At 39.9% G+C, this 12,403-nt stretch overlaps 1 protein-coding gene across 1 annotated transcript in view; it reads right to left on the reverse strand.

The window, feature by feature from the left end:
* Positions 1–449: 449 nt before the first annotated feature.
* The window catches only part of tiparp (TCDD-inducible poly(ADP-ribose) polymerase), a 48,181-nt gene continuing 36,227 nt past the window's right edge, over positions 450–12,403 (reverse strand). Inside the window, exons 5-8 of the mRNA XM_079621615.1 lie at positions 10,057–10,243; positions 8,556–8,743; positions 5,121–5,396; positions 450–1,607 (exon numbers count right to left, since the gene is read on the reverse strand). Coding sequence (XP_079477741.1) covers positions 1,160–1,607; positions 5,121–5,396; positions 8,556–8,743; positions 10,057–10,243 — 1,099 coding nt within the window. The 3' untranslated portion in view covers positions 450–1,159. The remainder of the gene's footprint in view (positions 1,608–5,120; positions 5,397–8,555; positions 8,744–10,056; positions 10,244–12,403) is intronic.

Below are 12,403 nucleotides of genomic sequence, written 5' to 3' on the forward strand. Positions count from 1 at the left end.
CATGACACAAGTGCAGAGATGTGTATAGTTCAGAGTGAGAAACGAAAAGAAGGGTTGGAGTAATGGGGTCGGGTAGCATGTGATCTGGCCGACTCCCTTGCGTTTTTTAGTACCCTGGGATTCATTAAGCGTGGAGCTTAGGAACCCAGTGTCCTCTGGAGAGAAAGGGCAAGAGAGAGAGAATGGTGTCAGTTATAAGAGCAAGAGAGAGAACAAGCTTAAAGAATAATCAAATCTAATTCCTGTGTTGGTTGATAAGAGTAAACCGTTCTGTAACAGTTAAATCCCTGCAGTGAAATGTTAGCATTTTAGTTGTGTCTGACTTAATTCCCTTTCACTTCTCTGATGAAAAGACCAGCTTAGACTTTTTCCCTTTGAATGCCTTTAATATTGTGTTTTCAACTCGACTAGATGAACAAAGGATCAGTCTCTATTTTCATTTTCACGTTGGCTCCGCCCATGCAGCGATGTCATGTGACTTGTTAGATAACCACCGGTTATGATTAGAAAGGTCAGAGGCAAATTTGGTCAACTGTTAAAACTGAACAAACACCAACTTCACATCAGTTACATTCTCTTTAAATTGTTTTTATTTACTTGTTACATTGACTAACATAAATAAACAATTTATTTATGAACAAAAGGCACACAGTTCAAATATAAACAAGGAGAACATATTTACAACTTCGAACAAATAGCAAGTATGGAACGTGAATGGCAGCAATGGGAAACGGTGAGTCTTTTGGGAAGAAATAATAAGAACGTGAAGCTGCAACAACAGCTTCTGAGTCCGAATGGCAAGCAATCGACGGGCCTCGTCCCAATCCATGGTCAGCCAGAAAAGCCATCGCAGAGACACTCGTCCACACACATGATTCACACACTAAAATGTCCAACACAGAGGAGGGACGCCACACACACATACACACAATCCCCATTTTGTATTCACAGGGGTATGAGAAGATGGGCACTGAAAGGTCACACAGAAACCCTCACACAGGATTGAGGGTGGGAACCATATCCAAATGTATCCCATATGATCCATGATTTCCATTCAGAGTGCCGGTGGCGCACAACCACTTCCGTCTCCTTTCGAACTGGCCGAACGTGCACACAAGTCTCAAGTCTCGTGTGCAGGTATCCACTTGTGCAGTGCTCTTCAAATAGCCACTGTATTGCTCACCTCTTCATACTGAATGATGAAGTATGGATAACTCTGGTCATCATTGAAGATGACAAAGATCTGTGGGTCCATCCAGTTGTCCACGCAGGAGTCAAATAGGTCGCTGGAGGCGTCTCTTGGGTTCAGAGGGGGTGGTCGGCGCATGGAAGGGTTGCCCACTGTGAACTTGCCGGTCAACACTTTGCCGAGGAACATGTAGTGCACACCGCGGGGCGAGCGCTTGGAGAAGTTGTGGGAATAGACAGCCTTGCGTGCAAAGTAGCTGCCTTGGCCGAACATGGTGGCGTGCTTTCCGCACACGCGCGGGTCAAAGTTGTGCTTGCAGATGCCGTCCACCACGTCCTGGGACGTGCCGTGGAACAAGTGACGTTCGTTCAGCATGCGGTCCATCTCAGACATGCGGCGTGACATGTACTCCTTCTTCCTGTGAAGAGAATGAGAAACAGATATTTCAATTAAACATCGATATAGAAAAGAGGACAAAGGAAAGACGGAACTGACAAAGATTGTGTAAGAAAACCAGGATTCAAACCAGTTGGCCTTTAACTTTGTTAAGAACTGCAACATAATACATGGTTTTCATTCAGTTGGAAGAACAATAATTTGATGCATGCAAGTAGATGGCCGATGTAAATTAAAAACATGTGAACCACCAACTAAAGAAAACGTTTGTTACAACCTTGTTAACCTTGTTAAAACGTAGCATAATAAGTGTATCTAGGACACCTAAATGTGAATGGCAGAGACTAGGGATGCATCTTTCCAACCAGAGTTTAAAAAAAAACAAAATACGCCAGCATTTTTGATCATTTTCACAAAAGTTTCACGATCCCCAGAATATTTTGTTGTATGAATATCTGACCATACAATATATCAAAGGAAAGAGGAGATCCTCTACTTTTAAACAAAACCCTGTTTTATTCTAGCCTCATACATTCCTTTTTTATCAACACTTGAATGTGGGTAAGTTTCATAGAAAAGCGACATTTTGAGCAAAAAGACTACATCTGGATCGAGTCCACACACACACTCAAAGCTTCACAGTCCTGGCTCCACATTTCATTCGGTGACATTCGGCAGATTTGATTTATATGCTGTTTAATGTTGATGATCGCGTTATTTTACATATGCATCTGCTTACATATGCGATCACTTGTTTCTGCTTTTTTCTTCACATGTGTTTTGATCAGGAGATTCTCTACTCTTTCAGAAGATGCGTAACAGCGCCCCCTACCGTATAACAGTGAAAACACAGAAAATAACGGCGGGGAAAGAGTTAAAATTCTAGTTGATCCAGTCAATAAAACACACTAAAACTAAAATCAATCATCGCTGCAAGTGAATTTAGGCATCACATTATAATGCATAATATTAGGAAATTTACTAAAGATTGCATTTAAAAGTGTTGTTAATTACGCAAGGGAAAACATATCCTATTCCTTTCCCTATGCAACTTCATGGCTTGGTTGACAGGTGTGGTGAAAAAGTTACTTTTTGAACCCGGATGTACAGTATGAACACTATTTTTTTTTTTATGCTGTTGTGCCAGAGCACGGCAGCTGTCCTCGCACAAAAACAAGAAAACAAGCTCAAGTCTTGAGTTCTCAGCCTGTCATCTGGTCACATGGAAACAGAGAAGTGAGAGGGTACAGAAAGGGTGAGTGAACAGATGAGCGCCAGGGACCCGAGTGAACCCAGTCAGCATTAGCCCGAGTCTGTGGCTCTATTGTTGTGTGCCGAGGGGACGCGAGGTCAGCCCGGCTGAGAGAAACTCTCTGATCACTAACTGACCTCATGTGACCCCACGGACACCGACTGACACGCTCACGGGGAGCAGCGACGCCGTGTGCGTCAGTGAAGACATCACTCGTGTTGTTTCAGCTTCTCCTTTCATCTCCTGTAAGCTCTCTTACACCGAGCCACTCTGCCAGCAGTCGGACTCGCTCTTTCTATCACTGATGCAAACAAATCCGCTTTCATGCTGCTTACCCAGTGACATTCTCTCGTTGGCCAACACCCTGGAAACACTCAGACTATTGTACAAAAGATCTTCACCTGCACAGGCATATGAATGAACACACCAACCTTTCTTCCTCCAGCTCTCTTTCCCAGGCTACTACAATAGCTGCTTGCCAGGAACAACTAATTGCTGGACTATGAGAGGTTCATTGCATTGAATCTTTGAATGATATTCAAGAGTTTTGTTTGAGACACGTAGTAGCACGTAAATAAGATCACCACACCTGTATATTCAGCTCCCAGCGATATATAGGATTTCAGATTCACTCATCACAGAGACGCCAAGGAAAACTATACATGGATGTTTTGCATATTGATAAGTCTATTCCTGTCTAAGTGGACGGTTCTTGGCTAGAATAAAATATTATTTTTAAGGGTTTAATAAAAAATAAAAAAAACATTTATTATACTTGTGTATATGTATATATTCTACATTGAATTACACCCTGGGCGAGACCCCCTTCAAGCGCCCCCCAACACAAAAAACCCCCCACAATAAAAACATAGTTAAGAGAATCCAGTTATTTAACTATTGCTATAATAATCTAACTTTCAGGGAGGAACCATCAGCTCATTGGTTACTGCCTCAAATTCTATGCATGCACACTTTTAGTTATGACTTGTTTAACTATACTTGTCACGAAATAGAGTTTTTAAAAGTGAAAGTGGCCGAGAGCTACTCATGAGTCATGTAACACAATAGGCTACTTAAATTTCTTAAATAATGTCTCATAACTCTCATATTAACAACCATCCAAACTGTTTTAGACCTAAAATAGTTTTTGTAGGCCTATGTCACCCAAATGTCAGAGAAAAGAACAGAATCAGAGATTATTATTTTTTAGAAAATTGTACTTTGCATATTATAGGCTAGCCTACTGTAAAAACACGATTTTAGTTGATCATAACTAGAGATGAAATGGCATTAATTTTCATTTCATGATTATAGTGACCAAAATGATCACGGTTATCACAGAATCTTGTTCAAAAAGTACTAAGCTTATGAAAACCTTTTCAAAATATTCTAATTTTGCATTTGAGGTTTTCATAAGCTGTAAACCATAATCATCAAAATGATAACAAATAAAGGCTTGAAATATCTCACTTTGCATGTAATGAGTCTATATAATATATTAGTTTCACCTTTTAAGTTGAATTACTGAAATAAATTAACTTTTGCACGATTTTCAACAAATTTTTTTTGAGTTTAACCTGTACTTATAACCTTTTGTTGTGTTAACTCGTATTTAATTTAAAAAAAGGGAGGCGTTATATTTAAGTGTGCTTGGCTTGAAAAAGTTGGCTAGAAAACATCTATGCTAGACTTCCAAGATTTAATATACCTAATCGGTCACCCCATTATCATATTTATGTCCACTGTGCATTCAAAGACAGCAATCCCTCCAGCGATGCGTTACTACACACGCTGAAATATGCAAGGATTAATCTAATCGGTCGCGTGCTTCAGACGAGTCAGCAGTAACTCTCTCTTCCTGACTCATCCCTTTTCTGTGACCTATCGTCCGCAGCGGAGAGGGACGAGACCGTATTTCCATGACAATATCTTATTAAAGCACACCAAGCCGTCACCGCTAGCACGCTTTCCTCTCTCACTCTCTTCCTCTCTACACACTGAGACGTTCACCTCATGGATCTACCACAAAAACACAGCTGTTTCCGACCAACAAAAACTTAGTAAGAACCGTTAGCGCGGTTGACACCTAGCAGCGTGAATGCAAACATAGAAGCCTAAAAGACTTGTGCAGGGGTGAGGATGAATATTCACTTTACAGACGGCCAAGATAACCTTTTATTGTCTGTCTTCAACCAGTCTCTAATCTCAGTGTTTACTAAACACCGCTTTGGCCATGCACACACAGTCTAAACAACTTTGCTCGAAGAATTATTTGAGACGCACCTTTTGTACTTCTCCCATAGGAAGGGGTTTTGGACACGGAGGATCTTCAGGATGCGGAACTTGGTCTCGGACACGGTCTTGTGGAAGAGGCTGTAAACGGTCCGGTAGCTGCGGTCATCCCGGGACACGGGCACCTGCAGGTAGTCCTGACTGTTGTTCATGGGTAACCAAGTCTCAGGGTACACTTTGGAGGGAGTGCTTGACGTCGGAGAGAGAGGCTGGTTTCCAGAACTTTCCAGGGAGGAGAGAAATGTTGAGGAAAGGCCACCGAGAGTCCTGATGAAGAGAGGAAAACATGGGGTCATTAAGAGATTAAGGGCCAGATTTACTAAACAGGGCAAGTTAGCGTGAGAGAGCAATTCCTAAAAAGCGCTGATGGGAGTGGAAAGGTCAGCACGTGATCGACTGACGACACACACATTAAAGAACACAGACGCAACCGGGTCGTTTCCATAATGACCAGCGCAATCTACCAAGAGCAGCTCAAATTAGCATCTGGTTTAAGACGTGCTTTTTTGGGCCGTTAAATAATGGTGGAAATACTGTAAATTGACTAGTGCAAACTTTAGTAAATCCCCCGTGCATGATTCATTTCAATACCCTCCTCCAATACATTTTTAATCTTAAAGGAAATCTCCAACAAATGCATATGCAATAAGGTCAGCCACAGTTTCACTCTCACAGTAGTTTTGTAATGTCATTTTAAATATGATAGACCGGTGTTTTGCCAGATGAGAAGTTTATCTATTTGATCTATATCATCTTTTTGCTCTTTTAATTCCTTTTATAACCATTTTAATTTTTTCTTGCTTTTATTTTGTGATTATTTTAATTCCTTTCTGTGTAAAGCACTTTTTTTGAATTGCCATTGTATGTGAAAAGTGCTGTATGATAAACTTGCTTTGCCTAATGCTAAATGAGGGTTTGCGCTGGCGAAAGCAGTTTAGTAAATCTGGCCCTAAATGATGCAACACATAGAAATAAAAATGAATAGAAAGACGACCGTTGAATTGTGAAACTAATGGCTACAGAAATTACTTCAGAGCTTCTGCATTGTATTATTACCTCACGAGAGATAAACTGGGAGAAAGTTCAATTTAAACTCGGTGTGTGTTTATGAGGTCGTGGTTAAATGGAGGTCAGGGCTCAGTCCCGTGACTCAATGTGGCTCTTGTTATCTAGCAGGTGAACGTTATCCCTCTAGTCAGTGTGACTACCTTATGAGTCATCCGTTAACTTTTATCTTGCGCCATCTTCCTCTCTCGACTTGCTTCCATACAAGTGAAACTCGAAAAATGAGAATATGGTGCAAAAGTTCATTTATTTCAGTAATTCAACTTAAAAGGTGAAACTAATATATTATATAGACTCATTACATGCAAAGTGAGATATTTCAAGCCTTTATTTGTTATAATTGTGATGATTATGGTTTACAGCTTATGAAAACCCCAAATTCAAAATTAGAAAATTGTGAAAAGGTTTTCATAAGCTGTAAGCCATAATCATCAAAATTATAACAAATAAAGGCTTGAAATATCTCACTTTGCGTGTAATGAGTCTATATAATATATTAGTTTCACCTTTTAAGTTGAATTACTGAAATAAATAAACTTTTGCACCATATTCTAATTGTTTATGAGTTTCACCTGTACATTGTTGAAAGGCATTGTGTGAAAGCGAATGGAAAGAAATGAGGGCGTTTTGAAGAGATAAGCAAATACTTTTGGAAAAGGGTCTGTTTGTAAAGTGTGTGTGTGTGTGTGTGAGAACGAGAGGGAGATTTATGCTGCTTGCTGAGCATTAACCGATTGGCCAAATTGTCAATCGCACTAATGAGCTGCCCCCCTGCGCTCGGGACAGTGTGTTCCTGACGCTGCGGGACCCTTTCCATGGGCAGACCGGCCTTGCAGTCGCTCTACCTTACGACAGGAGCAGATTGATGGAATGAGATGACGTTCCCCCGTTCTCTTGCAAGTGTGAGTGTTAAGATGGATAGCATGTCTGATTTAAACATCAGTGGCAAAACAAAAGTGATGGTTAGTTTATTTTATTTTCATGAATCCATGTTTTTGAAAGCCTCTTCTGCTCAAGGCTGCATTTATTTGATCAAAATACCGTAAAAACAGTGAAATATTATTAGACTTTCAAATAGCTGTTTTCTATGTGAATATATATTGTAAATATAATTGATTCCTGTGATCAAAGCTGAATTTTCAGCACCATTCTTGAGTGTCACATGATCCTTCAGAAATTATTCTAATATGCTGATTTGCTGCTTAAGAAACATTTCTGATTATTATTAATGTTAATTATTAACATTTTAGTGCTACATTTTTCTTTGATGAAAAGAAAGGTTTCATTTCTTTGAAACCAAAATCTTTTGTAACCTTGTAAATGTCACTTTTGATCAATTTAATTGTCCTTGCTGAATAAAAGTATTAGTAAAAAACAACAGAAAAAACTTACCGACCACACATTTGTGAAAGGTATAAGTAGATCAATATTTTTATATTCGTGAATACAACATTTTTAAATATATACATATATCGCTATTCATAGTTATGTTTAGCAATGTGGAAAATATATGTTTATTTTTAAACTACTTGGTTACAATGGGTTCGGTCCTTAAAATGTGTTTTTAGAGCAAATACATATCAGGATATATACTGAATATTGTCAAATAATAATAATATCTCGCTCAGCCCTGATTCTGATCCATTAATGCTCGTGGCGGTGGCTACGGTTGAACACATTGAATCTATTGAGAAAGAAAAAGTAAAAACGAGGGAAAAGATTCAAAACTGCTGTTCGCCTTCATTTAGCTTTAGGGGAACATACAGGGAAAAAAATATCCATAATTCTCTGACCCTTCGCAGGCCTGAGTGACTTAGTAGATGTAAAAGATGAAAGACAGCACAGGAAAATGTCGCCAGAACAAAAATCCTGAGCAATAGTTTCATATGGTCACATTAAACTCTCTTCCACAGAGCCTGACGGATCAGAAACCCACTAAACCTCCTTCTCTACCTTTTTACATTTCTTTCTTTGTCCCTGTGAATAAGCACTCCAGTTGACAACAGATGATTGTCTCCTCATGAGAGTTATGACGGACTAGCATAGGCCGCAGTCCATGTTCTAGCTTTAGGTAAGTGTGAATATTATGTTTCAGGAAAGTGTTCTGGAGGCACACGCAGCTCTTCAAGCAATTAAAATGAGATACACTTTAAATCCGGAGTCCGATATGTGTTCTCGGTGAGCAGTGAACCACTTGCGAGTTATCTTTGGGTTTTGGAGCGTATCCAGAGGACTTTACTTTTTGAAGAACAAACTCATTTTTAACCAAAATGGAGGCCAAATTGGTTGTTATGGGACATTCAGTGTGAAATCAGGGACGTCTAACAAGAGACGTTGTGGCGATTCAAGGCAGATACTCACTGGAGGTAAGGCGTGAGCATGATGGAGGACCGGAACAGCGGGCGTTTTTTGATCTGCCGGCGGAAACCGAAAACAGCATTTTGCTGGAAGCCCTCGCGAATGTTCAGGATGTACTGATTCTGCAGTGTGATGAAGCGGACCTCCTTCAGACCTCGACCGCTCGCCTCCTCGATCAACCGAACCACCGGCTGTGAGATGGAGAAAGAGGGAGGAAATGAGTTCCACAGAGAACAACAGCACACTTAAACGCGCTCCGACTCCCACACGATTCATCCGGAGCGCTGGTCAGAATGTATCCATCATAGGAGATTTTCACAGGAAATAAAAAGCTTTGTTACCAAAGAAACACTTATGCAATGTTCTGATTTCAGGCGCTTGTGAGGAGAACAGGACGTCTTTTCTGGTGTGTGTGCGAGCCAGTTCGACTTGAGACACACACAACGCGGTCACACGTACATTCACTGAGCCAGCCACACACACACGCACGCACGCACACACACACAAACTCATGCACGCACACACACGCGCACACACACGCACAAACAAACAAACAAACACACACACACACAGACAGACAGTCACAGTACACAAACTCATACATGCACACACACGCACACACACACAAACTCATACACGCACACAAACTCATACACGCACACACACACACACGCACAAACAAACACACACACACAGACAGACAGTCACAGTACACAAACTCATACATGCACACACACGCACACAAACTCATACACGCACACACACACACACACAAACAGACACACACACACACACACACACTCGTCGAGAACAGTTTTAGGTTTTATTTCTACCCAAAATCAAGAATTATCCAGTATTCTTCACAAGTATTGGATCGATATGATTTTTAACAAAACATTTTTTGTAAGAAATGTCTTATGTTCTCCAAGCCTACATTTATTTTAGAAAAAACAAACTCACTAAAACCAGAAATATTGTGAAATATTATTATAATTTAAAATAACATTGCTATTTTAATATATTTTAAGATTCCTGCAATGCAAAGCTGAATTTGTAGAAGCCATTAATCCAGTCTTCAGTGTCACAGGAAATCAAGATTTGGTGCTAGAGATACACTTCTTATTATCAATGTTGACAATCAACAGTTGCACTGCTTAGTCATTTTTATGGAAACCATGATACCTTGAAACTTTGGACCCCATTGACTTCCATAGTATGGGGAAAAACACACACTATGGAAGTCAATGGGGTCCATCAACTGTTTGGTATCCGACAATCTTTAAAATATCATCTTTTGTGTTCAGCAGAAGAAAGAAATTCATACAGGTTTGAAACAACTTGAGGGTGAGTAAATGATTATTTTTTGGGGAGAACTGTCCCTTTAATGCATCCTTGCTGAATAAAAGTATTAATTATTTTAAAAGATCTTACTGAGCCCAAATTTGTACATTGTAAGCGTATTTAAAGCAAGGAAGAGAAAGAATGGATCATATTGGCGTCTCACCTCTGAATATTCCCTCCAGCCGAAGTTATCTCTACAGTAGTACTTCCACACGGACAGGCAGTCGGGGGCGGGGCTTGTGGTTGTGGGCGTGGTTTCAGCACTTGGGGGCGTGGACAAACGCCTGACGAGGTCAAACTCCAGGTCACACACTCGCATGGCATTGAAGTCCAACGTAAACACTCGACCGCTGTGCGTGAAACAAAAGTAAACACATGTAAACATACAATCCCGAACACATCACAAAATAAAAACAGTTCCCAATAACAACTAATGTTCTCGAGCCATGAACTTCCTTGCCCTTTGAAGAAAAACTACGTCTTACACCTAATTTAATTTCCACAGAATAACTCGGGCTTATTGGAAAACTCTCCCTTGGTCTTTGTGGTCTTCAAATGCTGAGAAATAAAGGGGTGGGATTGTCCTCCAGACGGATGGGGGAGGTCCGGTGACCCCGACTGACCCCTGCGTTTATACCCCGGCTTTTTAGGTCACACGGCTCGCTAATAATGCCCTCATCGATTACACTTACTCTTCAACACAAAGAGGATGCGGGGTCAAAGGTGAAATGTCTGGGCAAAAGTAGTTCCAATAATGGCCAACCCACATGCAGACTCAATGCTACCAGTGGAAGAATAAGAGGCCCTTTTTAATGGTCAAATCATCTAAACATTTGCAAACACACACACACATTGCTTATACTCAAAGCTAGTCACACACATAACAAACTATTATTAACTCTTACCCCAACACCGTTTCAAAATAAAAAATTATGCAATTTTTTATCATTTTTACAAAAGTTTCACAGCCCTTCGAATATTTTGTTGTATGAATATCAAAATGCAACGTATCAAAAGAAAGAGCAGAGCCTCTGCTTTTAAACAATAAAAAACTGGTTTATTCTAGCTCCATGTATTCTTTTTTTCATCAACACTTGAATATGGGAAAGTTTCATTAAAAAAAGCAACATTTCAAGCTAAAAATCGGAGAAAATCTTGCTTTCGGATGGAATTCAGAACGATGATCAAAACACAGATGGAGTCGATCGAGTCCATACACACACTCAACAGTCCTGCAGCTCGCCCTGGCTCCACATTTCATTCAGTGACATTAGGACGTTTTGATTTATATGCCGTTTAATGTTTGGTAATGCTTCTATCGCTTGTTTCTGCTTCTTCCTCACATGTGTTTTGATCAGGAGATTCTCTACTCTTTCAGAAGATGTGTAACAGCGCCCCCTACCGTATAACAGTGAAAACACGGAAAGCCAGAAATTTCCATCAATGACAGGGAACGAGTTAATAGGTTCAAATATGAAACACCACAAATTATTATTATTATCTCGAGTGAGAAAAGTGATAAAACGAACCCTCTCTCTCTCAAACATACCAATAAAAGGTCAAAGACCCAGACAACTGCTGAGCGTACTAGACCGAAACTGCCCGACACATTTAATATCAACACAGCACAGAGTTTGGAGAGCTAATCTCAGACGCACACCAGAAGGACAGGATGGGTGGACTGAGGCCTGAAAGAAACACTCACAAGCGAACGTGGCGGACAGACGGGAGGTAGACTAAACACTGGAAGTCCAGAGCACATCACAGGAGGCCGAGCAGAGAGAAGATCTCAACAAACTCAACAATACATACACACAAAATACAATTAAACAGCAAGAGGCCACTTGTGAGCATTCACAAGCCTCCAAAACATGGCATTAGTAGACTAAACATGAGCACACCGAGCCAAAAACAATCTCTGTCGCAATAAAGTGAAAAAAATTAAATGCAAGTCCTTTTTATCAACCTTATTGATTTTAAATTTGGAGATATTTTGGATTCTATCTAACCAAATAATTGGAGATTCTGGATAAATTGAGAATCACAATTTTTGTGAGTCACGATTCTGAACAGACAACTAAGGCTTCTAACTAAACAAAATAACACGTCATTTACTAGAGGCTCTGACAAAATGTAGACTGCAGTCCATTTGAAATGTTTTATTAATTTGAATAAATGATTCAATGACTTACTCACAAACACTTCATTACTGGATGAATCAGCTTTTTTTCATGAAACTCTCGACTGAATGATTCAATGGCAAATACATTTTTAACAGTCACTTGTCGCCACCTACTGGTGTAAGTGATACAATTGCTATTTAAAGCGTCAAGTAACTTTCAAAAGGCAATTTACTTGATTTTAATCTGTGTTTATATCCGAACTATAAACTTTTACCTTAGTACTTCTTTGATAATGTGAATATTTGCAACACAGAAATAATGATACTGTGTGTGGTTGAAAAGACTGTTTGTGAAGCTGTTTTCAAAGATAACTAAATGTAATAAACA

Source organism: Phoxinus phoxinus (assembly GCF_949152265.1).
Source record: "Phoxinus phoxinus genome assembly, chromosome: 8".
Taxonomy (NCBI): Eukaryota; Metazoa; Chordata; class Actinopteri; order Cypriniformes; family Leuciscidae; genus Phoxinus; species Phoxinus phoxinus.